Source organism: Lynx rufus, unplaced genomic scaffold, assembly GCF_022079265.1.
Source record: "Lynx rufus isolate CCGP_SWC_20201006 ecotype Redwood Valley unplaced genomic scaffold, mLynRuf1.p SCAF_6, whole genome shotgun sequence".
Classification (NCBI taxonomy): Eukaryota; Metazoa; Chordata; class Mammalia; order Carnivora; family Felidae; genus Lynx; species Lynx rufus.
Window position 1 is genome coordinate 14,026,162 of NW_025814878.1, and position 24,941 is coordinate 14,051,102.

Consider the following 24,941-nt stretch of genomic DNA (forward strand, 5'->3'; position numbering starts at 1 on the left):
GTTCAAATCTCCTTCAGATATTCAAATCAAAATCATATTATTGATTATTTGTATATTTTGTTTTTTTATATGAGTCAGGCTTACTAATATTTCTTTCGCATGTACAGTGGCATCATTATTAGTTACTTTTGTTAATCTCTTACTGTGCCTAATTTATAAATTAAACCTTATCATAGGTATATAAGTCTAGGAAAAAACATAGCATATATTATGGGTTTGGTACTATTTGGGATTTCAGCCATCCATAGAGAGGGAGGTGTCCTGGATTATATTCCCCACAAACAAGAGGAGACTACTGTAGTATACACCCAATAACTGAATAAAGTATTTTTTCACTTTTGTCACAGAAAATACTTTTTATGATAGATCTGAGTCACAACAACAGTTTTGATATTTTACTGAAACTGCCCTTGAAGGACCAAGGCTTACTAAGGCCCCCAGCCTGCTTTGATTCTTTCTAGATCCTGCGTCCACAGTGCTGTTGATTGCTAGTGAGACTAGGTGACCTGCTGGTACACGCAATGCCATTATTCAATTACATACACACTGTAGGAGTCTTAAAAGATTTATGCAATAGGAAAGCAAGTGTTCATTCTGTGACTCAGTTTCTGAAGTAACGTGAAATGGATTTTTTAAGTTAAGGTTTTATTTAGAAAAAGAACGTAAGAAAATAAATAACATCAAGAGAAAATAATGAAGGAAAGGTAACTGTGAATCAAAGGAAACAGAGAAAATTTTCCTCAGAACAGAACTGCCTAAAAGACTAAACAGAATAAAGAAATTGAGTCTACTCTAATCAGGACTGGAGGAGAATCAGCTACAAGAGAGAAGAGCTAACCCTGCCCCCCAATCAACTTAATGGCTGATGTTTTTCTCCAGCTACACTGAGTTCCTCCAAGGAATGGGCCATGGTTGAGCTTCCTTTGCATTCCCTGTACTAGTGAGGTACTAAAGCTGAAGGGACTCCATGTTAGAAACGCTCCATCTTGGGGCACCTGGGTGGCTCAGTTAGTTTAGCACCTCGTTAAGCCTCTGACTCTTGGTTAAGCTCAGGTCATGAGCTCACGGTTCGTGACATGGAGCCTGGCTTTGGGCTCTGTGCTCATGGTGTGGGGGCTTTTTGGGATTCTCTCTCAACCTCTTTCTCTGCCCCTCCTCTGCTTGTGCTGTCTCTCTCTCTCTCAAAATAAATAAACAAACAAACAAACAAATATTTTTTTAAAAAAGAAAAAGAAAAGTTCCATCTCTGCTGTTTTTCTACTAGGCCCCATTTACTCATGTTCCATATTTTGCCTCTGAATAAGCCAATGAAGCTATGTTCTCACTTCAAGGGGAAAGTAAGAAAGTTAATCATTCTCTGAAATTTGTCCTAGGCCCCAAATACCTGATAACGCCTAAGAAGAGCCAAATTCCAAACATGTTCCAGGACACTAACTGCAAACAAACCTTGGCTGATACTGGCATCAATACTCCTACCTTCAGTAATGTATGGAATAATACCTATTGTACACCTCATACTCACCTTTGAATGGACTCTACCCTGGATTCCTGAAGAAACATGTACTTTAGACCCTTTTCTAATATGAACCCCTAACCCCAAGCAATGATGAGACTCATTCTCCTTTCCTTTTCAAGTCTCCCCAACACTCTGTCTGCTATTCTCTGTCACTCAGGCTATTTAATAAATTCTTCCACTTTCTCTTGCTGGTGTTTGGTTTCTACCCTGTGTGAAGTCAAGGACCCTTTTGGCTGCTCTTGTGGGACCTTCCCCTGGATCCTCAGACCCAGCCCATCTGCATCACTAGTATAATTCTTGGCCCATATTAATTTCTCAATAATGTAGACGGATGAAAAAAAGGAAAATAATATAGACTATGACATAAACAGAAGAAACAGAAATGAATTCAAAGAAAGGAAAAGAAGAGTAAGGGATGAAAACCCCACAAAAAGTAAATACAAGATATCAATTAAAATCCCTACATTGCAATTTGTTATACGGAAAATATAATAAAAATGGCATGGGAATATAAAATCATCACAAGAATGGGGCACCAAGGTGGCTCAGTCGGTTAAACATCTGACTCTTGATTTTGGCTCAGGTCACGATCTCACAGTCCATGAGTTTGAGCCCCGCATCAGGTCTGTGCTAACAGTGCAGAACCTGCTTGGGATTCTCTGTTCTCTGTCTGTCTGTCTGTCTCTCAAAATAAATAAATAAAATCTTAAAATCATCACAAGAATGGACATATATAAAGTCAGGTTTTTTGCTAGGACCTCTGTACAGAATTACACTAACCCTTCATAGCCACTCAATGCAGTGGAGTTAATTACGTGCGTTCTGTAGATGAGGAAGCCGTTGCAGAAGGGATTGGTATCTTGTGCAAATCTCAGTCTTGTTATCTGCAGTTATTTTCAAAAGGCAGGCCCTCCTAGTGTAACAATGGCTGCTAAGGCGATGACATGTTATGTGGAGAAACAAAATTATATCTCAGAGCCTGGTAGATATATATTCAATTAATCAACCTTTGTTTAGTGGCCCAGTGTGTCAGACATGGTGCTATGCATGGGATAAATTATTGAAGAACCCAATTGTTGGTGTTAAGGAGCTCAAAATCTAATATAATGTGTTAAGTGTACTGATAGAGGAATGAAATGCTTATGCAGAACATATATATTCAATCATTCACTCATTCTCTCACAACATGCGTTTAAAGTGCATATAATGTGCCAGGCACCATGTCAAGGCTAGACATAGTCAGTGAACAAAACATAATATCCCCATCCTGAGGAGGAGCTATTATTCTAGAGAAGGGTTTTGAGAAAACTAAAGGGAGAAAGAGGAATAGGGTGAAGGGCAGGGACCAAGGTGAGGCAAGTATAGCACGTAGGGCCCAAATTTAAAGAGACACCCACCCTCAGCATTGTGTAAGTATGCACCCTGCACTTGCACAACCTCGAGAGTGAGTGCCTCCCTAAATCCTGGGCACTAGGCACCTCATTTGCCTCATGGTGGTCCTAGATAAGGGGGTGCCTGGAATAAGGAATTGCAATCTTGCATTTGGTGATTAGATAAGGCATCACTAAGATATTGCCATTTAAGTAAAGACTTGAGAGAAGGAAAGGGTATAAGCCCTGACTATATCCAGTGGAAGAGTATTCTAGGCAGAGGGAACAGCTAGAACAGAGTTGGTACGCTGCATACTCATACTTCCTTCTCTATTTTTCTGTATGTATGTTATACTTCAATAAATGTTTACTTACAAAAGCAAATGGGTCTGCCACTGCCACTGTCCAATATCATGTCATTTAGCAGCAGCACCTATCAGGTGCTATCTGCCCAAAAGTGGCGATAGGCTGGGTCTGAAGCTAAGGTGATCACCAACAACTTCAGTAAACAGAATCTGGTCAACATACAAGAGGTGAAGATGTAGATATTACTCAAAGTAGCTATCGATACATTAATAATTCCACAGAATTTCTCATTATGACCAGTGCTTACAGCTTCCTCCTCATCCAGAGGGACTATGGTATTCATGTTTCCACATGCACAAGAAGACACACACACACAAAGCATTTTGTCTTCTTTTTTTTTCAAAATTGCAGCCAATATATTTTTAGTTGCCCGGGGAGATCACATCAATGTTATGTAATCACAGGCTTCTCAGATAAGGAGTTTTTTATATTCATGTGGGCAATTTATATTCAGATCTTGCCATCCTGCAGTGGAATTTTGAAAGAATTACATAATGGACGAACCGTATCATCACTTCTCTGGTTGCCAGAATGGCTACATTAACTGTGAACAGTTTAAATGGGTAGTTTGCTTTGATTCACACCGAGAGAAAGCAGAGGTGGATGGGACAGTTGTGGTTGATGATATTATTGCTAACTTTCTTCACTCCTCTTATGGCTATATGAGAATTATCCTTATTCTTACAGAACATAAGCTGAGGTATTAAGATATCGAGTTTCGTGATATTTGCACCTGACTTTCAAATGGCTCAGGGAGAACATAGGACAGAGTAAAAGAGAGAGAGGGGGAAAGAAAGAAAGAAAGAAAGAAAGAAAGAAAGAAAGAAAGAAAAAGGGTAAGGTGAGAAAAAATAGAGTGAAGGATTTACAATTACTAAATGTGGCTGGTGGCTATACAAGTGGTCAATTTAATGTTTTCTTTCATGTTTGAAAGTGAGAAAAGGAGAGAAATATTACCTAGATCAAAATTATGAGCAAATAGGGAAAAAGCTGAACCAAAATAAAAATGCTCATTACAGATATGGGAAGTATTGAAAGATAATTCACAGTTAGCGGTCATGAAATAACTCTGAAAACTCTCTGGACGGTCCAGGCTGATGGGGCTGGATGGGCTGGGTGGTGGGGACCTGACATGCACACGCAAGCCACGTAGTGACCAGACAGTAATGACTGCACCATGAGCACATTTGCTTGAGGTAGATTTCAGTCTAAAATGATTCTCTTGACACCAAATTCAAGACAAAATTCCTCCTCCTACTGCCATGGAGGGAAGAGGACATATCTGAGCAATTTTGAGGAGGCACTGGAGGAGAATGAAACCATTCCAAATGCTATAGCCTATCATATAAAAACAAAAATAGCTAGAAGTATAAAGAAGGGCAATTGACACACTTTGAACTCCGAATGTGGAGCAACTGCAGATGGAAAAACTGAATATAAAATAATCTGTCAAGCGTGATCCATAACGTGACCTAGAAGAAAATCGGCAGGTGAGCTACTCAGATTCAATGTGAGAGTAAGAAGAGTGGAAGGGGGAAGAAGAGTGCACCCGTTTCCCTAACTTCCAATTCCAGGTATTGAGATCAAAGGGCCAGTATCTCATCAGGTGGTGAATTACCCGGAAATGGTGTTAAAGCCTATTTTTGGTTATTTTATGTTTTGATGAAAATTTTGCAACTTTTCCATCATTACAAAACAAATGGAATGATAACGCTTTTCAAAGTTCATCTGTCTGATTTCACATAATGCAGTGTTTCATATTCTATCACATCATTAAAGTTGTTTTTCTCCCTGAGGATATTTAACTGTGATATCGGCAGATGCGTTATTACCTGGAGTACACACGTTATAATGTGACTGCATTTTCTTCTCAACCTTGATACTGGAGAGCATGGACCCAAGACACATCTATTGCCTGTAACTATTTCTGCATAAAGTAACAGGGAGGATTGTTGGCAAATCATATATGTTCTATCATACAAAATTTAACCTTATCTCATTTATTTATTTATCATTAGGAAAGGGAAGGGGGTACTAACTGCTTGACAATTTTGATCAAAATAGATATCCAGTCTTTCAGAGGGACAGCATCCCTTGCCGGATAATGCTGGAATTGGGCCAAGTAAGCAACTATAAATATAGAAAGAGTTCTTTCAAGAGCTGGAAAATGTACAGAGGAAGAGGAAAACAATGCTAAAGAGGCTACAGAAAGAATGAGTTCACAGCAGGCATTAAAGGGATGATCTTAGGTTGCTAAAGAAGACAAACATTCTGCAATGTGAGGCTCTCATCCCTAATCTCTGCAGTCTTAAACTATCAGATCTACAACAAAGTGGCTGCTTTTTAATCACTGGCCTATGTTGACAGGTGATAGTATTAATGTGAAAATTAATATTAGCCATTATATTTTTAAAAGAAGGGTATTATTAGAAACAATAAGATTTTTACATTGACAACATCTGCCAAGTAGCTATACTTACCAACAGAAAAACCTAGAGTCAAACTCCTCTAGTAGCGTTACCTAATCATGCTTATGGTATTATTAAATCTAAGGGTACATAGTTCCAATTGAAGGTCAATGGTTAATGGTTTCTTAATAGACTGTCCTAGCTTCCTTCTATCTTTGAAGGAGTCTGGGATCACAATGAAAATGAACATGTCCCTTTTAGTTTGATACTCAACAAATTGGTGGTTTGGCCTCCTTGCTGATCTAACTGGAGTGGGAAACTCAGGGTGATGCAGGAAGCTGAAGCTGAGCAAGGGATTCTAGCAGGTATAAGTTAAGCAATCTTCTGAGGTTCACCCTGCTAACACCTTTGAAACTAAATGTTTATCTTTCCAATAGAAAATACCAAGAAACAGGAAAGAATCAGACTTATCTCTTGAAAGGAAATTGGTTAACCTAATTCCAAAGTCCGTAGTTTGTAAGATACATGTACTTGGGCTTTTCTATATGTACGTAAGGTATATTTCACTACATGACAGTGTGGCCTGTGTAAATCGGGAAATATTTGTGATCTATTCTATTACATTCATGTAACTTCAGAATTTTATTTTGATTGGCCGGGTGAGAACAGGAGGAATCAGTGCTGTCCATTCATCATGCCCAAATCCCAGCCCCAAATAATCCTCTTAAAGCAAAGAACCCACAGGGGCGCCTGGGTGGCGCAGTCGGTTAAGCGTCCGACTTCAGCCAGGTCACGATCTCGCGGTCCGTGAGTTCGAGCCCCGCGTCAGGCTCTGGGCTGATGGCTCAGAGCCTGGAGCCTGTTTCCGATTCTGTGTCTCCCTCTCTCTCTGCCCCTCCCCCGTTCATGCTCTGTCTCTCTCTGTCCCAAAAATAAATAAATGTTAAAAAAAAAAAAAAAAAAAAGCAAAGAACCCACAGACAAACTTAGGGGAGAAAAAAAATAGAAGACAGAGAGGAAAGGAAAGAATAGGAGCCAGTGAAAGCAATCTGCAGGATCTTTTCCCTCGACATCTCTGCCGGATTCCCTGCCTCTATTAAACTCTCCCAACCTCCCGCACTAATACTGCGTCTTCAATTCTAGATTCTGTTCCCTGTTAAAGTGCATCTCTATTTATAATTTTATTGTGAACTCCTGAGAAAATAAAGCTTAGCAACTGAAACTTGCATTAGTAGGAAATACACCAGTTCATCTAATGACAGGCAATTGAACCACACGAGGCAGTGAGGTGATCAGAGCTCTGGGCTGGCTCTGATCCCAGCTTGGCACTTTCTAGCTTGAGAGAGCTTGGGGCAAGTGACTCAACCTCTCTGGGCTTCAGATTCCTCATCTGTATAATGGGGGCCACAATATCTGCTTTAAAAGTGTTATTTTAAGGAATCATTAAAATGGTGACTGTAATGTATCTATTATTATACTTGCACAAGAATATGCTTGAAAAATATTTATCCCTGACCTCTATTGCCTCCCTTCTCCTTCCTTTCACTGCTGCCTTCACCTTCCCACTCCTTCTTGGCTCTTTCCTGCCCTTCACCACACCAAGGAAAATGGCTGCAGGCCTGGTACAGGAGATCACCACATGTGCAGGCTGTTGGTGTTTGACTGCAGATTCACTGTCCACACTTTGTGTGCTGCCTTAGATCCTCTTCTCCTAGCCTGTCTCTCAGGCCCTTGGCCACTGGCTCTTGGAAAGTCCTGGACACTTCTGCAACCCATACTTCAGTCTCTATCACTGTTGTCTCTTTTCTTGGCATGTCCAACTGTCTGTCTCTCCCATGACTCCGTCTCTGGGTTTCAGCTACCTCCATTGCAGTCACCACAGCAGAAGCCCAGACCAGACCGCATGGGACCCAACTGCTTCTAGATCTGAAAAAGGACCATGGGACCAGACATAGATTCTGGCTTCCCCAGTAGCTGTCTAAAGGGATCAGACGATACTACTTCCTGTGAGTAAACTTTGTCCGCAGGAAACAGAAAATGGCACGGCATAGGCGCACACATTCTTCCCCCCTCCTTGCTCCAGTAGCTACTCCAAGTGGCCCACCCAGAGATCTCTCTGAGGTTGAATGACCGGTTATACTCAGTGAAGTGGCATCCTGCTCAGTAAAGCATCACTTTAGTGACGGTGGTGGTGGTGGTGGTGGCAGGGGCTTCCATGCTTCCGTGTCTCCTTTTCCCTTTCCCTTCACTCTTGCATCTGAGAATTCCATTTCCCAGTAATGCACTAGCACTTAAGCAGTGCTTAGTTTTAAGGTTTTTAGGAAACCTGTGAACTACACTGTCCGGGCTTTCTTGCCAATGTCTTCTGGATGAAGTTGGCCAAATGCAGGGACCTAGTGAGAGACTCAAGCGAGGGAGAGAGGGGAAGCCAAGGTATCCTCCCCTCCCCGCTTCAGGGGGCAGTTCAGGAGCAGCTGTGACTCCTCCCTGTGTCCCTCTGGCCTGGGGTGAGGATGATTCTTGCTGTTACTCAGCTCTGCGGTGCCTTGGTGTCCTCTTTTACTTTTATAACCAATCTATCAAACAACCTGGCAAGGGTTCTTTTTTCCCCGACTGAACCCTGACTAATAAAACACACATCAATAAAAAGTTTGATTTTACTTAACTGTGTTTCTGGAATGGTTAAAAAGAAATTTCTGCTTTTATAAGACATTATATGTAGATTTCTAAGACTCGATAACATAAGAAAACTACTTTTAACTACTTCAAGGGAAATTACCATAAGAAAGCTCTATGGGTCATCATTTAAAAAGTCAAATAATTTATTTTAGCATTTTAAATGGCATTCTATATTTAAAATGAATAATCCCTTTCTAAGCATTATGCTTTCCAGTGAATACCAGTGCAAGTCCTATAATCACCTTCTATGTTGCCTCTCTCCTGTCTTTCTGGTGGCTACTGAGGGATCTGGCTCTTTGCATCCTGGGCCTGGTGGGTGGCAAATTGGTGGTGTGAGAATATAAGTGCGATCATTTGGTAAATGGGATTCAGATTTCATTTGTTTGCATACCTCCCATGGTGCTTATGGGTAACAAACAAACATTCCACACCGCCCCCCCCACCTCCACTCCAGGTGCCATTGAGAACAGGCATATTTTCTTCCTGCAGGGTACACAATATTTCTAAAATTAGACCCCAAGAGATTTGCATTTATAGCGAGTGCTCTGTAATGGCTCCGCGATGATTTCTGGGATCTCCTTCAATAACAAACACTGCATGGGCGTAACGCAAACGTGAAGCCAGAAATACTTTAGTATCTGGGCATAGAGATGTATGACAGCCTTTCCTGTGAACCTGGGGAGGAAAGGCCTTTCTTCTGAAAGGTACAAATGGGAATCCACATGGTACGCGAGCCCCCATTCATGGCCTACCAGTAACCACAGTAACAGCAGGGAATTGTGGAAGGGGGCTGGAGTTCAGGGAATCTTTGGAATGATTTGTTTTCTCTTGCCACGGTTTGTTTGTTTGATTGTTTTTCTTATACTCTGAAAAACACCAACTTTGTAGTTCCATAACGTTTTACAGTTCTTGTTTGCAGCATAGACAATGTTCCCACCCAAGCTGGAAAGGCCTGAGTCACACATGTGATACCCCTTGATTCACATTGTCCCCGCAGTATGACCTCTGTCTCAGATGTCCCATTTTCCCCCCCATCCAGAAAGGATGACAAAATTAGAGTCCAGTGGTCTGGCATCTCAGAGCAACAATTAGGAAGCTTTGGGCCTCTGGAGTTTAAACCATCAGACAGCCTTATATGGAAGAATTCTATTGGGACAAGAATCAGAAATGGGATTCCTGGCGAGCAGCCTTGCTGACCTACAGCCTGTACACATTGGATTGGCTGCAACCATGCTTAACTTACACTGCTGAAATACTTCTGCCCAGAGTGCAAACTCATGGTATCTTTGAGCTTCCTGAATGCCCCACACTACTCCTGCCTTACAGGACTCCTTGCCCAAATCTTCCCACCATTCAAGGACTAACTCTCGGCTTGGTGGGATGCCTCCAGCACCTTCTCACAGAGCCGAGAAGGAGTCCATTCTGATCAGTTAGTTGGCATGGCAATTATTAAGTACTTTTAATATCACATCTGGGGGCACCTGGGTGGCTCAGTCGGTTGAGCATCCGACTTAGGCTCAGGTCATGACCTCATGGTTCATGGGTTCGAGCCCCGCATAGGGCTCTGTGCTGACAGCTCCGAGCTTGGAGCCTGCTTCAGCGTCTGTCTCCCCCCCCCCCCCCTCTGCCCCTCTCCCACTCGCACTCTCTCTCTCTCTCTCTGTCTCTCAAAAATAAATAAATATTAAAAAATTTTAATATCACATCTGCATAGAAGGAACAAGATACTTAAGACTAGGGTGAATAAAACTAATGTTAACATTGTGTGTCAACTATATTCTGATTAAAAAAATCATAAAATGCAATCAATCAGACAAACCAACTAGGGTAAATTATCTCAGAAGTTTGTTTCTTCCTCAAAGTGGTTGGGATCCCTGAGAGTTGGTGTCCATCAGGACAGCTCTTCAAAAGATGTTACAGCTTGGGGCACCTGGGTGGCTCAGTTGGTTAAGCATCCAACATTTGATTTTGGCTCAAGTCATGATCTTGCAGTTTGTGAATTCAAGCCCCATGTCAGGTTCTGCTCTGACAGTGACAGTGTGGAGGCTGCTTGGGATTTTCTCTATCCCTGTCTTTCTGTCCCTCCCCCACGTGCACTCTCTCTCTTTCTCTCTCTCTCTCTCTCTCTCTCTTGCTCTTTCTCAAAATAAATAAATAAACTTAAAAAAAAAAAAAAGATGTTACAACTTCCAAATCCTCTGCTTTCACTGACCAGTAGAGGCTGGGCTTTTCCAGTTTCTGCACCAGCACTTCCACACATGACTACACTCTTGCTCCAAGATCCCTCAGTGTACTACTCAGGGCTTCTTCCTACAGGGGTGGTTCCCCAGCTCCTGAGAATGAGAATGGCAGGTGGCATGGTGGCATGGCCAGACTGCCAGTGCCTCACCCGGTACCGCCTCCAGCCCAGCTGTGCTGTGTGACATTTATGTGACAGTCTGTCTGCTCCCAGAGATGAATCACAGAAAATTAGAGAGGGGAAAGACCTACCAGGTCATTTCACCCATACTCTTGCCAGTTGGCGATCACTTCCCTCCACTCCATTTCCTAGTGCATCATCCAGTGTGGTTTTAAATAGCATGAGATACAGAGAAGCGCTGTTTCCATGCCTTCCTCACTGAGAATCCTCTCTAGCACGTCCAGCCAAATGTTCGATATTTGATGTTTATTTACTCTACTGTTATGCATACAGCAATATCGTGGTTCCTCACTTGCCCCAGGCTGATAAAAAAGCTTCTAAGAATAACTAGGAAGTGGGGACTCTCTCCTGGCTAGAAAATGTCAGTTTCAGGAAAATCAAAGAACGTGGCGATGAAAAGAGAAATGATAAGCAGCTTCTGCGTTAGCTCCTTGCAGCTTCTTTTATGTTAATTACGTGCTTATTTAGTATTGTTCAGCTTCTGCTCTCTTTAACAATAGCTAGAACTATGACTAAGCGGTACATTGGTTTTGGTGTCCACATTTACTTCTGTTTCAATTTTTATATTCAAGTATTTGTCCCTTCCCTTTCTAGATTAAATTGAAGGGTCAGGCTCATCATTGCGATTCAAAGGACTATTCTCCAATATTCGAATGGTTTGCCTATTTCATTTCCTAATCTTCCTTTGTTTTTCCAATTTTAGCTAAACACAAGAACAAAAACAGTAAGCCTGGTATATCCCTTCTGGACAGGCTTGTCTAAGAAAAATGTCTGTTTTTCTTTCTGTAGTCCATGCAGGAGGCCTCATTCTGTCTAAGAAAGCTTTTGTGGTCAGCTTACCTTAATTTGACCCTTTAAGCAAGGTTCACTGCACACAGACCGCACCATTCCACTCTTGTTCATTTGGATTTTGTAATCATCGATGTTCAACACGCCTTCGTGCCAGGTTCCGACATGTACATAGTCATAGCGATTAGCTTCGGTGTACTGCAGGTTCATGATATCATACCTACAGGGAAAACAACACATGTGCCTTGGACAATATGGACATGATCTAGAAAACAAAGAAATTCGGTAAACAGATGTCATAGAGAGAAGGGAGATAAAAAAGCTAGAATTATCTCACGGCCTAACACTTGTCAATATTTTCGTTTGTTTCTAATGTTTCTCCCAATTTTCCAAAATGTGTGTTTCATTCTTTAGTCTCTGTGTATTGTCCATATTTGCTAAAGAATGTATTACTCCTGCACTTTTCTCTCTGCTTATTCTATTCAAAACTAATCCTATGTGTGTTGAATTGATTATCATCTCCTTCAAATCATTATTCACTGTTATTCTTTGAACAAGTCGTGATTCTTGAGAACATTGATTTCTTTTCTTCTCTTTTTTAATTGTCTAATGTCCATTTGTTTTTGAGAGAGAGAGAGAGACAGAGTGCAAGTGGGGTAGGGGCAGAGAGAGAGGGAGACACAGTATCCGAAGCAGGCTCCAGGCTCCGAGCTGTCAGCACAGAGCCCCACACAGGGCTCAAACTCACAAACCGCGAGATCATGACCTGAGCTGAAATCAGACGCTTGACTGACTGAGCCACCCAGGCACCCCAATTTCTTTTTTTTAATGTTTATTTATTTCTTTTGAGAGAGTGTGCATGCAAGTCAGGGGGAGGCAGAATGAGAGAGGAGGAGAGAGAATCCCAAGCAGGCTCCATGCTGTCAGCGCAGAGCCTGATGTGGGGGCTTCATCTCAAACCATGAGATCACAACCTGAGCAGAGATCAAGAGTCAGACGTCCAACTGACAGAGCCATCCAGGCGCCCGGAGACTATTAATCTCTTAACTTGATTACTGTCATTCTAATGTTCCTTTTCACATTCGGTTGCCATTTTCATTACACTGGATCAAAAGAAGTGAGTTTTACCAAGTCTGGAACCTATTTTAGGTGCTAATAAAGCAAGAAATCTGAGAAACAGCAGCTTTAATTAACAAGGATGTTGGGGATTTAGCATCTTGAGCACTGACATTTAAACTGGTCTCTTCGCTGATTAGGACAAACATTTCTGACTCCAAATAATCGGTGTCAGTTACTTCAGTTATTTCAAATGCTGCAATGGTACACTATGGCAACATCTACATTTAGAAACTCACACTGCAGCCAGAGGGTGCTTTGGGGGCCAGACCTCATCATTTTCCAGCATGGGCAATGGAGAACATTCTCCAATGCGATGAAAAGAGCACAGGACTTGGCATTAGAATGCATAAGCTAGAATCTCTTTTCTAACATTTTAACAGTAGATTATACTACTTAGGAATTTCACTAACCGCTTAAAGGCTCACAGGGTTCTTGTGGGGATTTATTGACATAAGGCATGTGAAAAAAACTATTTTACAACTGGGACAAATGCATACGTAAGCCAATATCACTATATCATTCATATTTGTATTACTATGAATGCCCTGAAATACTCTAGTTATTTCCATTACTGTACGAATACTGGAGAACATTTTTATACTTGCACAGCTATTTCTCTCTCAGTCTTTGCAAATTCTCTGGCCTTCTTCAATCTTCTCTCCATGTTGCTCTTTACTCCGAGTAAACTATAACTCATTTGGCAGTTTCCCAAAAATGTATGTCTGACTCTCCCTTTCTGGTTTTGCAAAGTGGAATTCTCTTTGCTGTAATACCTACGCAGAGTTCCCACCATGCTGCCCTAGAATAGAGAGGGATGGTCTCTTGCTCTTTGTGCTGGACCTGAGGAAATAGATGGCAATTAACTAATATGCATTCCTCTTCCTCATCTTCCAACCCCCCACACCCTTACCTAATCCATTCTGGAATTCTTTCTCTCTAAACCCTATGCAGACTCAGAGTCCCAGTCCAGCACTCTCAGGAAGCTATTGTCAACCTCAGTTGGCTTCCAAAACCTATTTGCTATAAATGTCTTAGTTCTTTATCTAGACAACTACTATCCTTTGTTGGCTTTCCTGCCTGTTCTTAACATGCAAACACATTCTGCCACCCACAGGGTGGCTAGTGACTTCTCCACATCCAAATTCTGGCAATTTCTCCAAAGGGAAAGGGGACTCTGGGAGAGCGAAAGAAGTTTTTCCTCATTTTCCAGAAGAGACCTTACCATGTGAGAAAGGAAAATGGCGTGCCTGGAGCATATTATTCATCTCTTTGTTGTTCAGATTTTTGGCTAATAAATAAAAGTTCTGATTCTCCTTGTTGCTGAGCCATACCCACATGTTCTTCTTAGTGGCTCTCTGAGTGACACCCAAGTGGGTATTGATTGTGGGCTACTGGCCCCTATTCACCTTGCTGATCAATGATGCTAATATATACCTCCAAAATGTTTCCATTTTAAACTCATTATGCTTATAGAACCTGCTGTGAATGTTTGGTGAATAATTTCCATTTTTATTTCCCTTAATTTTTATGTTTTACCCCATATTGTTATTGACTTTCCATACATACTTTCAGCGAAGGCTTTGGTGCAGTGCCAGCTTTAGAGTATCTTTTTCCTATAGATCAGTTTCCTAAGACTTATTTCAACATTTGCTCTTCAAAAGGAGAGATCAATTCACACTTCATTAGCATTTAGAAACTGAAAAATTTGTAATATTTTGGTATGAAAACACATTTTCAAAAAGTCACAAAAGCTGGAGGAAAAAAAATACTGAAAGATACCAAGGGAAAAACATGAGATACTAAATAGAGCCTTCTCCTGTGCTATGTGTGTTAATGAACACCGCTCTTTTCTCTTGACCCTAGAGTCTCTTCTCAGCATGTTGGCATTTATTTGGAATATCCATATGCTGTAAATTACAATTTTATAGCACCCTCTCAATGCACTCAGTTTATGTTGCATGTTGATTAACTAAAATAATTATAAGAGGGACCAAAAGCATGAATGGTGGTATGAGAGGGGATAGAAGCAGAGGGAGGTGGTTGAGACCAAAACTGAACACAGAATAAGATGACCAGTTTCAAGCATGAGGAAATGATCCTGGAAAGGGACCCAGAGGAAAGCTCATGATTTAAATATGTAATTGCACAGAGGAAAAACCAGCTAAAAGTGCGTGCCTATATTTTGGATAACTTACAAATAAAGAGATCAGGAGGAAACTCATATGTGTGGAGTGTCTAAAATGCATCTAGAGGGGTGCCTGGGTGGCTCAGTCAGGTAAGCATCCAACTCTTGGTTTCAGCTTAGGTCATAATCTCATGTTCATGAGCTCGAGTGATGTACCTGGCTCTGCGCTGGCTGTGTGGAGCTTGCTTGGGATTCTCTGTCTCTCTCTCTCTCTCTCTCTTTCTCTCTCTGCCCTTCTCCCACTTACTCTCTTTTTCTCAAAACAAACAAACAAATAAACAAACAAACAAACTTAAAAAAAATTCATCTGGCCTTGTACTAGGCACATTGTATATATCCTCTTACAGAATCATGAAGGAAGGTTTCCATACCAAATCTGACAGTTTACAGATCCCAGTTTCCAGTGGAACCCAGGATTACAACCAGGCGCTTAAAGGGGAGAGTGGTCAGTGCTCTGAATCCCACGTCCACTTGTTCCCTTTGGTACAGTTTCCTAAGGTGCCCAGCACCTGGAAGTTTTCCACATTCCCAGGCCCTAAATCATTCCATCCACCCCACTCACGTTTTGATATAAATCTCCTACCTAACTGCAGCCTGAAAGGAATCTGATAAATCCATCATTGTAATTGCTGACAATTACTTATATCACTTATCCTTCCCAGGGCTGTTGGATTTTCACAGGGAGAATCCCCACAAGGCACTCTCTGAACACAGAACTTTAAGCTTACATGATAGGAAGAGATATGTCAAGAATTATTTAGGGTCAGATAGTCTCTTACGGTACCTCTGAAATGACATTAAGAAGGCTGCCAGCAACTTTGCCCAATTTTAGGATTAGCTAAAAGTCAGGGCGATATGGCAGAAAGATTATAGGCCTCAGATCCAGACGGCACTGCCTCTACCAGCTACTCTCTACACGAATTTAGGTGAGTTTTTTAGTTTCTCTGACACTCAGTTTCTCATCTGTAAAAGAGGATAATGATATGCCTATAGCAATGAGGATTAAATGATTTGCTGTTCCATTTTAGCACAACATATGCTTTCCTAAAATTTCTCATTCTGTAAAATCATATACTGAAAGATAACAGGGCTTATGAGAGAGAGAGACAGAGAAGAAAAAAAAAAAAAAACAAGATTGTGGGCATACTGCATAGCAGCCAAGCTGAGGGCCTTTTTCTTTCCTGCTGCAGACTTTAATCTTCCCCTGTGATTCTGATTATCCCTTGCCTAGAAAAAAACATTCATGTGAACGAACATCAGTTTGTTTGTATGCCTGGAAAACTGCACTTTAAACTGACATCATTCCCTACCAATCATATGTGAGCTAACTGATGTTATAAAAGCAGCTGTTGCAGAACAGCGTATAAAATGATATGGGGAAAAATATACATATTAGTTAGGTTTAATTTTTCTTTGCTTCTTGATTCTTTGGAAGCCATAAAGATTCGATACCAGAAAGAAAATTCTTTTTTCTTGTTTTGTTTCAAGAGACATATTAGCAGGAATATAAGTTAGCCTGAGAAGAGGGGATACATGAAGAGGATTTGGTACTCTTCAAATATTAAGCTCTTATTAAAATATTACACAACCAGGGGCGCCTGGGTGGTTCAGTCAATTAAGAGTCTGACTCTTGATCTCAGCTCAGGTATTGATCTCATGGTTTGTGGGATCAAGCCCCACATTAAGCTTTGTGCCAACAGCGTGGAAACTGCTTGGGGTTCTCTCTCTCTCTCTCTCTCTCTCTCTCTCTTTCTCTCTCTCTCTCTCTCCCCCTCTATCACTCTGTCCCTCCTCTGCTCACTTTCTCCCTCTCTCTCAAAATAAATAAGTAAGCCTTTAAAAAAGCATATTACACAACCAGCATGGCCTTCCAACCGATCAATCAGAGAGATGCTGGTCTGGTGTTAGCATTGCCAGAGAGGGTCCTGCCACCGAGGTGTCATCTTTCCAGTTTCCTGGGCTTGTACACATCCTGAGGGAAGGGCTGGGATGATAGCTGGGTAGGGGGGATCCACTGGAAGAATACAGGATTGTGGGTTTACCAGTAAGTTTTCAATGTTTTATGACATAACGTCCAACTGAGATTAGCCCTATCTTCTTATCTATTAAGTCATATCTATTCTCCTGACACCTGGAAACCATGGAAACAAAGGGCCCAGAGTTGCCATCTGTCTACTCGGAGAGGGTCCCACGGTTATCTGAACCCAATACAGAACAGATGGCTTTACCTTCCAGGAGCATCCCCTTTCTCATCAAACCACACTTCCTCTCCAGACACACCGATGAATGTGGACTTGATGAGGAAGTCCAGGAGTTTGCTACCGTCGATGGGCTTCATGGCATCACAGAGGCCCACGTGGCCCGGGCAGAGGGCATGGTGCATGTTCTGTAACCCGTGAGCCATGGCGTAGATGGCGTTGATGACAAACCCCATCTTACTGTCCTGGACATAGTTTTCTTCTAAGCTTTCATTGCCTGCAACACAAAAACAGACTGCTACCAAACTTGCAATAATGAGGTCTCGGAACACATGTTTTATTCTCAAATGCTTTTCAGGGCTCTCAGAGGAAGGAAAAGCCAAGTCCACTTGTACAAGCCTTGTACTTGTGACTAGCACTAATTCTAGCTGCAAATAGCTTATTCAATTTTATTTTCTGAATTCAATAATGGTTTTATAACATATGACACAAACTCCATACAGGTGAAAATAAAGAACTTTCAAATATTGCAAGGAAATCCTTCAGGAGCAATGAAAATAACTCTTATTCTCTCTTGGCTCACAGAAACTTATATTAAAAGTCTCCCTAGATCACGGTACATTTTTAATATCCTCTATGACAATGCACAATCTATAATAACTCAGTTTGTGCATTACCTAAGCCCTGATATTTTCTTTTGATGATTCGACTAATTTTTTTATATCTAGGGCCACAAAAATCCAGAGTAAGAACTAGATAGTATAAATCTCTCCTTATATATAGTTGACAGTATAGAAATATTTGAATCAGATTTGCTGATTATTGGAAACGGAGGTAAATTGTTTCTTGATGGAAAAGTCATACTAGACACTTACTTTTAACAGTTAACATTTACCAGTGAATTTCAAAAACCCTGCAATCATTTTCACCTGTGTCAAAAGTGATCTAAAGTTCCCCAATTGCCAAACGAGTTTCACAAGAACAGTATCGACTTAGATATGAGCTCCATATCAGAAGTGTAAATTTGAGGACTTATGTATGGATGAGAAATTCAGAAACCAACTGGATTTGTTGAAAAAAAAAATAACAGGTTTGTAAAACAAAATCGATTTGAAACACATCACTGGCATAATTGAGAGATGGTGTATTTAGTTCCAGAAATTTGCTTTTGTCCACGGTGGGCTTTTCCTCCCCTCCCCCCACCCAGACTGATCGTTTCTGGGGGGTGGGAGGCCTATGGTGTTCCAGGTGCCAGAAGGTGGGAAAGGTGGTGAGTTTAGCTATTGATGGGACTGAGAACACCACAAGGCCCCTTGCACCCCAACCAGATGACCTCTTTGTTCCAGCCTAGATAGGCCACTGGACACTAAAGTTCCAGCCCGAGAGCAGCAGAGAAGTTAAAGAAGGTTGGAGTGCTTATAAGAGAAGGTAAAGAGTCTTGATACTGATGTTGAGCTTGAGATGAAGTAAGACATTTCTAAAAGTTATTTTTAAAAGCTTAACTGTTGGGTGGACCAGTTGGTTGAGCGTCTGACTCTTGATTTCGGCTCAGGTCATGATCCCAGGTCATGAATCCAGCCCCGCGTCAGGCTCCATGCTGAGCATAGAGCCTGCTTAGGATCTTCTCTCTCTCCCTCTCTCTCTCTCTTTCTCTCTCCCCCACCCCCACCCCTCTCTACTCTCTCTTTCTCTCAAAAATAAATAAATAAACTTTTAAAAAAAGCTTAACTACTTAGATATAGTTGAAAATGTGAAAAAGATACAGGACTTGTATCTACCCTAAGCATAAGATACAAAATACGGGGGGCCAGGCTGAAGAGGGGAAACATTCAATTTTACCTCATCTTCCAATGTTGCTTAATAGGAAATTATTAAAAATGTGATTTATTAAAGTAATATTTTCTCATTTGAAAGGATATTTTCTGAGAGGAAATAAAGAGTATGACAGGCAGAAAGTGCTTTGAAATCAAACTACACAGAACAACTATAGAAAGTTATGTACAGCAGAAAGCAAACATCCTTGCAAAAACTGCTAAGTCATTAAAACAGGGTGACTTATGTCTGTCACCCAGAACCCTTGGCTCTTACCGTCAATTTCCTTTCCTTCTCTTTTATATTAGGGTATAAAGGAGATAAATTAATGTCATCTATCTGGTGAGATTTTATTTATTTATTTATTTATTTATTTATATGTTTATTTTTGGTAGAGAGAGACAGAGTATGAGTGGGGGAGAGGCAGAGAGAGAAGGAGACACAGAATCCAAAGTAGGCTCCAGGCTCTGAGCTGTCTGCACAGAGCCTGACATGGGGCTTGAACTCACAAACCGTGAGATCACGATCTGAGCCAAAGTTGGATGCTTAACCTACTGAGCCACCTAGGTGTCTCTGTCTGGTGAGTTTTAAACAAGGCTTTAAACACTGTTTGAAACTTCCAAGTGCTAGAGCTATATGTTAAAGCTACTAGAATTAGATATGTTACCAGGAAGTAAAGAAAGAAAGAAAAAAAAAAAAAACAGACAAAAACTGAGAGGCAAAATTAACCTTCACTGCAGCAGCCACTTAAAGGGTCCTAGTTAATACTAAAACCACCTGCTTCAAGTGGCAGTTATTGAAGTCAACCCAGGAGCAAAGTACAGAAAAATATGAGAATAAACCCCTGGTGTTCTTCATGGAAAATTCTCTTATCAGGGGCAAGCCTTATGACCACTGAGTTTGTTGTTTTTGTTTGGTAACTGCCATTAAAGATTTATTATATATTTTTTAAATTATGTCAGTGTCCCTAGTACAAATTTTTTAAGCCATGGTTTGTCTAGTGGACATGTTATATCTAAGCATTGAGGCTGTAACTGTTCCTGGATTTCTTGAAAATCAGTAGTTTCCTTTTGAGCCTTATTTAGGGTGATCATATAAGTTATTGCCCAAACTGGGTCACTTTTGAGAGTGAAGCAATATTATTCTGGAAGCACCGGTGCAAACAAGACAGACTGGTCAAACGGCGACACATTTCTTAAGCCATGCTAGCCTCTAACTGTAGCTATTTACTGTAATATATACATTACATATACAAAATACATGTATATATACATACACATATAATAAAAAATCAGTAGACTATTGTCAACTTTAACTAATTTTAAATTTATCTAATGTTAATGGGAAATATACACCTTAATACTAGCTGCTATTTATTGGATTGTTTATAAATGCTCAGATAACGAGTTCATGATAATCCCGCCAAATAGACATTAATCTCACCATTTACAAGTGAGGAAAGAGCAGAGGTGTCCAAATGCCCTCCTGATCCTTGTTCTTTCTGTTACACTCTGTGGCAATGTGGTTGCAGATATAGAAATCTACAGAAAGGGCACTTTTCTGGTGGCTGAGGAGAGGGCATCTGCTGTGCACCAGTATCATTGTCAAGCTGGTTTGAGGCTTCTTCCTAGGATCCTTCTAGATGTGCACAGCTGTCTCTCTGACTAGAAGTCCTGACACATAATCTTCTAACGGCAATCTATAACGAAGAAGCCCATCCTGGTAATATTTATCATACAGAGAGCCGGGAGGCTAGTAGGCACATGTTTTCAGGAAATGTTTGTAATTCACACCCCTTTCCAAAATAAACACCAAGAGCTTGTGTGTTTTGTGTGAATCTGAAGCAAGCGCATGCACTTCCCTACCCTGAAAGTCCACTGGCTCTGTCTGCACATGAAGGAGGTACCACCATCAGGAAGAACTCTCTCTCTAGCTACTACCCCAGCTCAGTATGAACTAGCATTTGGGAAGGTGCAACATTAGAGTCCGAAAATTGGCCTTTACAGGACCATTTTCTTTGCCATAGCAACTGTCTCAGGTAATGTTGCAACGATCTATCACTGAACAAACAGAATATGTCACAGGTTTTCCCGTTTCCCCCAAATCCTATATTTTCACGACCAGTGAATAGAAAATCCAAACTAATAATATTGTCACTTGGTGGGAAGGTGAAAACACGGTGGTTCCCTGGGGTTTAGTCCCTTTTCATAACACTAGTCTCAGAGTTTTTAGTGAGAAGGGGATTTTATGATTCATTTTTTCTGCTGTGTGCTAACTGTTACAGACCACTAGGGTATCATTAAATCATTACCTTTTCTAATATGCTAAATGGAAGAAAATAATTGTAGTTGCCTGTGTTTATTTACCTTCAAAAGAATACCTGTCTAACTACTTGAGTGGATTGTGCAAATAGCTGTCTTGATTCTAAGCAGTAATCTTGTTCCTATTGCTACAGTGCAATAAGGGCGACAAATTGCTTCCTGAGTGAGGCAGCACACAGGGCCTCCACGGGGGTAGCAAATGACTGTGTAGCTTCGGAAAACACGGTGGTCGGGACAAGGGTTGGCGATTCTGTCTGCTGCCACGTAGGATGGCTACTCTGTAGAGCGGTGTAGCAGAAAGAACTCTGCACCAGGCACATGAGCACCTGGAACCCACAGGCGGTTCTGCTAGAACACATTAACAGTACATTTCCCACAAGCCATGGAACTGAGATAAGGGTCTAGACCTCCTTGGGTCTCGGTTTTCCAATTTAAAAAAAAAAATGCCGCAAGTGTGTCAGATTATCTTTCGAAGATCCCTTGCCCGTCTGAAGTTTCTATGCTTTGCTTTTCCAATTCTACATTTACTGGTACTTGGCAAAGCCATTCGCATAACTTATCTTTTGTTACTCTTTACACAACTATATGAGATAAGTTTATTATCACTGGTTTACACATAGGAACACGAAAGTTAAGTCACAGTTGGGGAGAAACGTCTCTCTTCCCCTTCAGTTAATGCTTCTGTTGAAGAAACTCCCTATTAAGTATCACCTCGGATTTTTGACTCACCTACTAGGAAGAGAAGAGTGATTCATTTTATTGATGTACTGAGAACAAGAAACTGGGCATGCTCAACTCCTCCCTTTGCTCTCTCCCTTGGAGCCAATGACATGACAGTACTCAAACGTTCTGGTTAGTCACAGGCCTTGGGAAGATGTGGCTTGTCATTGTGCAGTCCTGCTAGTTGGATAGACGGGTTAATTGCTCTAGTTCCAGGATCAAGTAGTGACAAGTCTATCTTGGTCACATATCTAATCTATGCCCCTAATCCAGTTGGTTTTCTGTTCTTCAGTTAGTTTTTTTTGTTGTTGTTGTTAAATTAAAAAGAAAAAAATTAATTGAGGTATGTATAACTCACATATGGTAAACCACAGAAATCTTTACTGATCAATAAATGTTTACAGAAGTCCATACCCATGTAACTGCTGCCCAGATCATGACTTAGAGCATATTTAGAAGGCTTTCATTTATTTAGAGTTTCCTAAATTCATCCCAGCAACGTTTTGCAATTTTTCAGTAGGCGGAACCTAGGTATTTCGTTTTTATTATACTGCAATGATCGGTATATTTGAAAGTTTTTTTGAAGTTATTTATTGCCAGTGTGTAAGAACACTCTTGGTGGTTGCATTTTGGTCTTGTGTCCTTCAAGCTTGCCAAATTAATTTATTAATTCTAATTTTTAATAAAGTTTTTGAGTTTTCTAGTTATACAGTCACATTATTAATAAAACATATTTTATCCTCATCTGTTTTGCTCCTGAGTCTACTTCTTAGTCGACTCAAATCTGGGAAAGAAATACATTGTTCAACAGAAATCCCAGGGGTCCCAAACTTAAGGTCACATAGCTAGTTAAGTACAGAGACAGTGGCCTCCAGAGCTGGACCTGGTCCCTGCCCAATGGCACTATGCGTGCAAGTATCAGCTTTATCTAACTGCTGGAGAAGTCCCATGACAGACGAGACATTTGTTAGCAAAAACAATCAGCTTGATTTTTTTTTCTGAGTTTTTAGATTTTTTTTTTAATGTTTATTTATTCTTGAGAGAGAGAGACAGAGACAAAGCGTGAGCAGGGGAGGAGCAGAGCAAGAGAAGGACCCAGAATCCGAAGCAGGCTCCAGGCTCTGAGCTGTCAGCACAGAGCTTGACGCAGGGCCTGAACTCACGAACTGGGAGATCATGACCTGAGCCGAAGGCAGAAGCTCAACCGACTGAACCACACATGCGCCCCACCAAAGTGGGACTCTTAACTGACTGAGCTACCCAGGTGCCCCTTCTGAGTTTTTAATAATACTGTCTCAGATTGAATGCCCAAAGTGAAAAGATAAAGAAAATAGATCGAGAGAATGTTGAGCTCCAATAGAGTACTTTTGTTGTGGCTGTTCTATTTCATTAGAACCCCACCACTATGCATAAATCTAGTCATGTTGCCTTTTCAAATATAGACCCTCAGCATTAACTTCAAATTAAAAAGAAAGTATTCTTCTATATCATCACAAAACAAGGAAGCATTTTGGGAAACAGTGGTAAACAAAACTTTCCTGGAGAAAATATATTTCTGATTTCTTGGTATTTGTAGCTCTGCATTGCCTCTCTATCTGAAAGCATTATATACTCAATACATGATTGGATAAAATCTCAATTCAGATCAAAATAGAAAGGGCTGTGTTGTTGTATACTGATAACATATCAAACAAAGAAAAGAAAATTCATATTCCTTTAAATGACCCAAATGTTAGATTAATTGAAGGAAGATTAATCAGGTCACTTTAAAAATAATGACCTCAAAGGACTAACGTGCCCTCAATTTTTCTTGGAGACCTGAGCTGCTAAATTTTCTTTATGCTTTTCCAGAGAGCACTGGTGATGAGATTCACAACTGTCCAGGCTTGTTCATGCTCATGTCTAGGATCTGTGAATTTTTGTTTCCTCTGACTCTATATTTTCCACTTTTCCCTAAAAAGTTTTGTCTGCTCACATCACAGAAAAAATATTTTCTGCTCAGTTTATTAAAATGTAAATTAACTCCTATGTAGGATGGAAGAGAAGAAAGGAAGCTTCGTTTAATCGAGCATATGTTATTATCACTGTTATTAGTTGAATTTCTATTGCTCAAAACCCCCTGGTTTTAACATATGTGAGCAGTACAGACATTTTTCTAAATATACCATCACAATCTATTGTTAAGAAAGAAACCCTCCACTTACATGACACGTGAACTGTAGGCTCCCTGCAAATTAATGATAATATATAGCAAGCCTTCAATTCCCCCAAAACACAATTGCATTTTAGCTAGTTCTTATTTCAAATAATTGTGGTGTTTATGAAAAACAAATGAGGACAATTGCTGCTGTGTTTAAGTGATGCTGAGGACCAGTCAGTAACATTTAGTTGGACCACAGGGATAGTTCAGAGAAAATGAGGGCAGCTTGCCATGTGGCTTTGCCTTTATTATTGATCTGGCAAAAAACACTGTCGTGGAGTTATAAACCACTCCCCCTGGAGTAACTAATCTTTGCAGGTCTGCAGTAAGCATTTGGCCGGTAATCAGAGAGATAAAGTATGTTACAGAAGGTGGCTGCTTTAACCACCGTGGGAAGTTAGAGTGTGGTTAAAATTCATCAGGAACCAACTCTCTTCTCAGCAACCTGCTGGGTCAGAATCCTTGCCTATTCCTCTCGGCCTGTATCAAACTTGAAGAAGGCATATCTATGTTCATAGCACCACTTCTACTTTTTTATGGGTGATGGGAAACATGCTTTCTTTTACATATGTAAGGGAGTTCCATGATCTAATGGTATTCTGGCCTGTTTTGAGTTCCTTTCAATGGTCTGTCCTTTTAAAGTACCTCTAACTTTGTGTTGCAGTGTTTGGATTCAACTAATATGTTAGGGTAGATTTTGCAGAAATACAAGAGCTGTTTGTGAATATTCCACTGACCTCTGACTTATTTAATTAGGGCCTAACATAGCATTTTCTGTTAGCCAATATTGAGTCTTATTTATTATAAAAACAAAACCATAAAATTGTATGACATTAGCA

At 40.7% G+C, this 24,941-nt stretch overlaps 1 protein-coding gene across 2 annotated transcripts in view; it reads right to left on the bottom strand.

Annotated features, from left to right (window-relative positions):
- GRM1 (glutamate metabotropic receptor 1) overlaps positions 1 to 24,941 on the bottom strand; it is a 423,633-nt gene that overhangs the window by 51,034 nt on the left and 347,658 nt on the right. For both annotated transcript variants that reach the window (XM_047102524.1, XM_047102525.1), the window contains exons 4-5: positions 17,080 to 17,326; positions 11,599 to 11,767 (exon numbers count right to left, since the gene is read on the bottom strand). In XM_047102524.1, the coding sequence (XP_046958480.1) occupies positions 11,599 to 11,767; positions 17,080 to 17,326 (416 nt within the window). The remainder of the gene's footprint in view (positions 1 to 11,598; positions 11,768 to 17,079; positions 17,327 to 24,941) is intronic.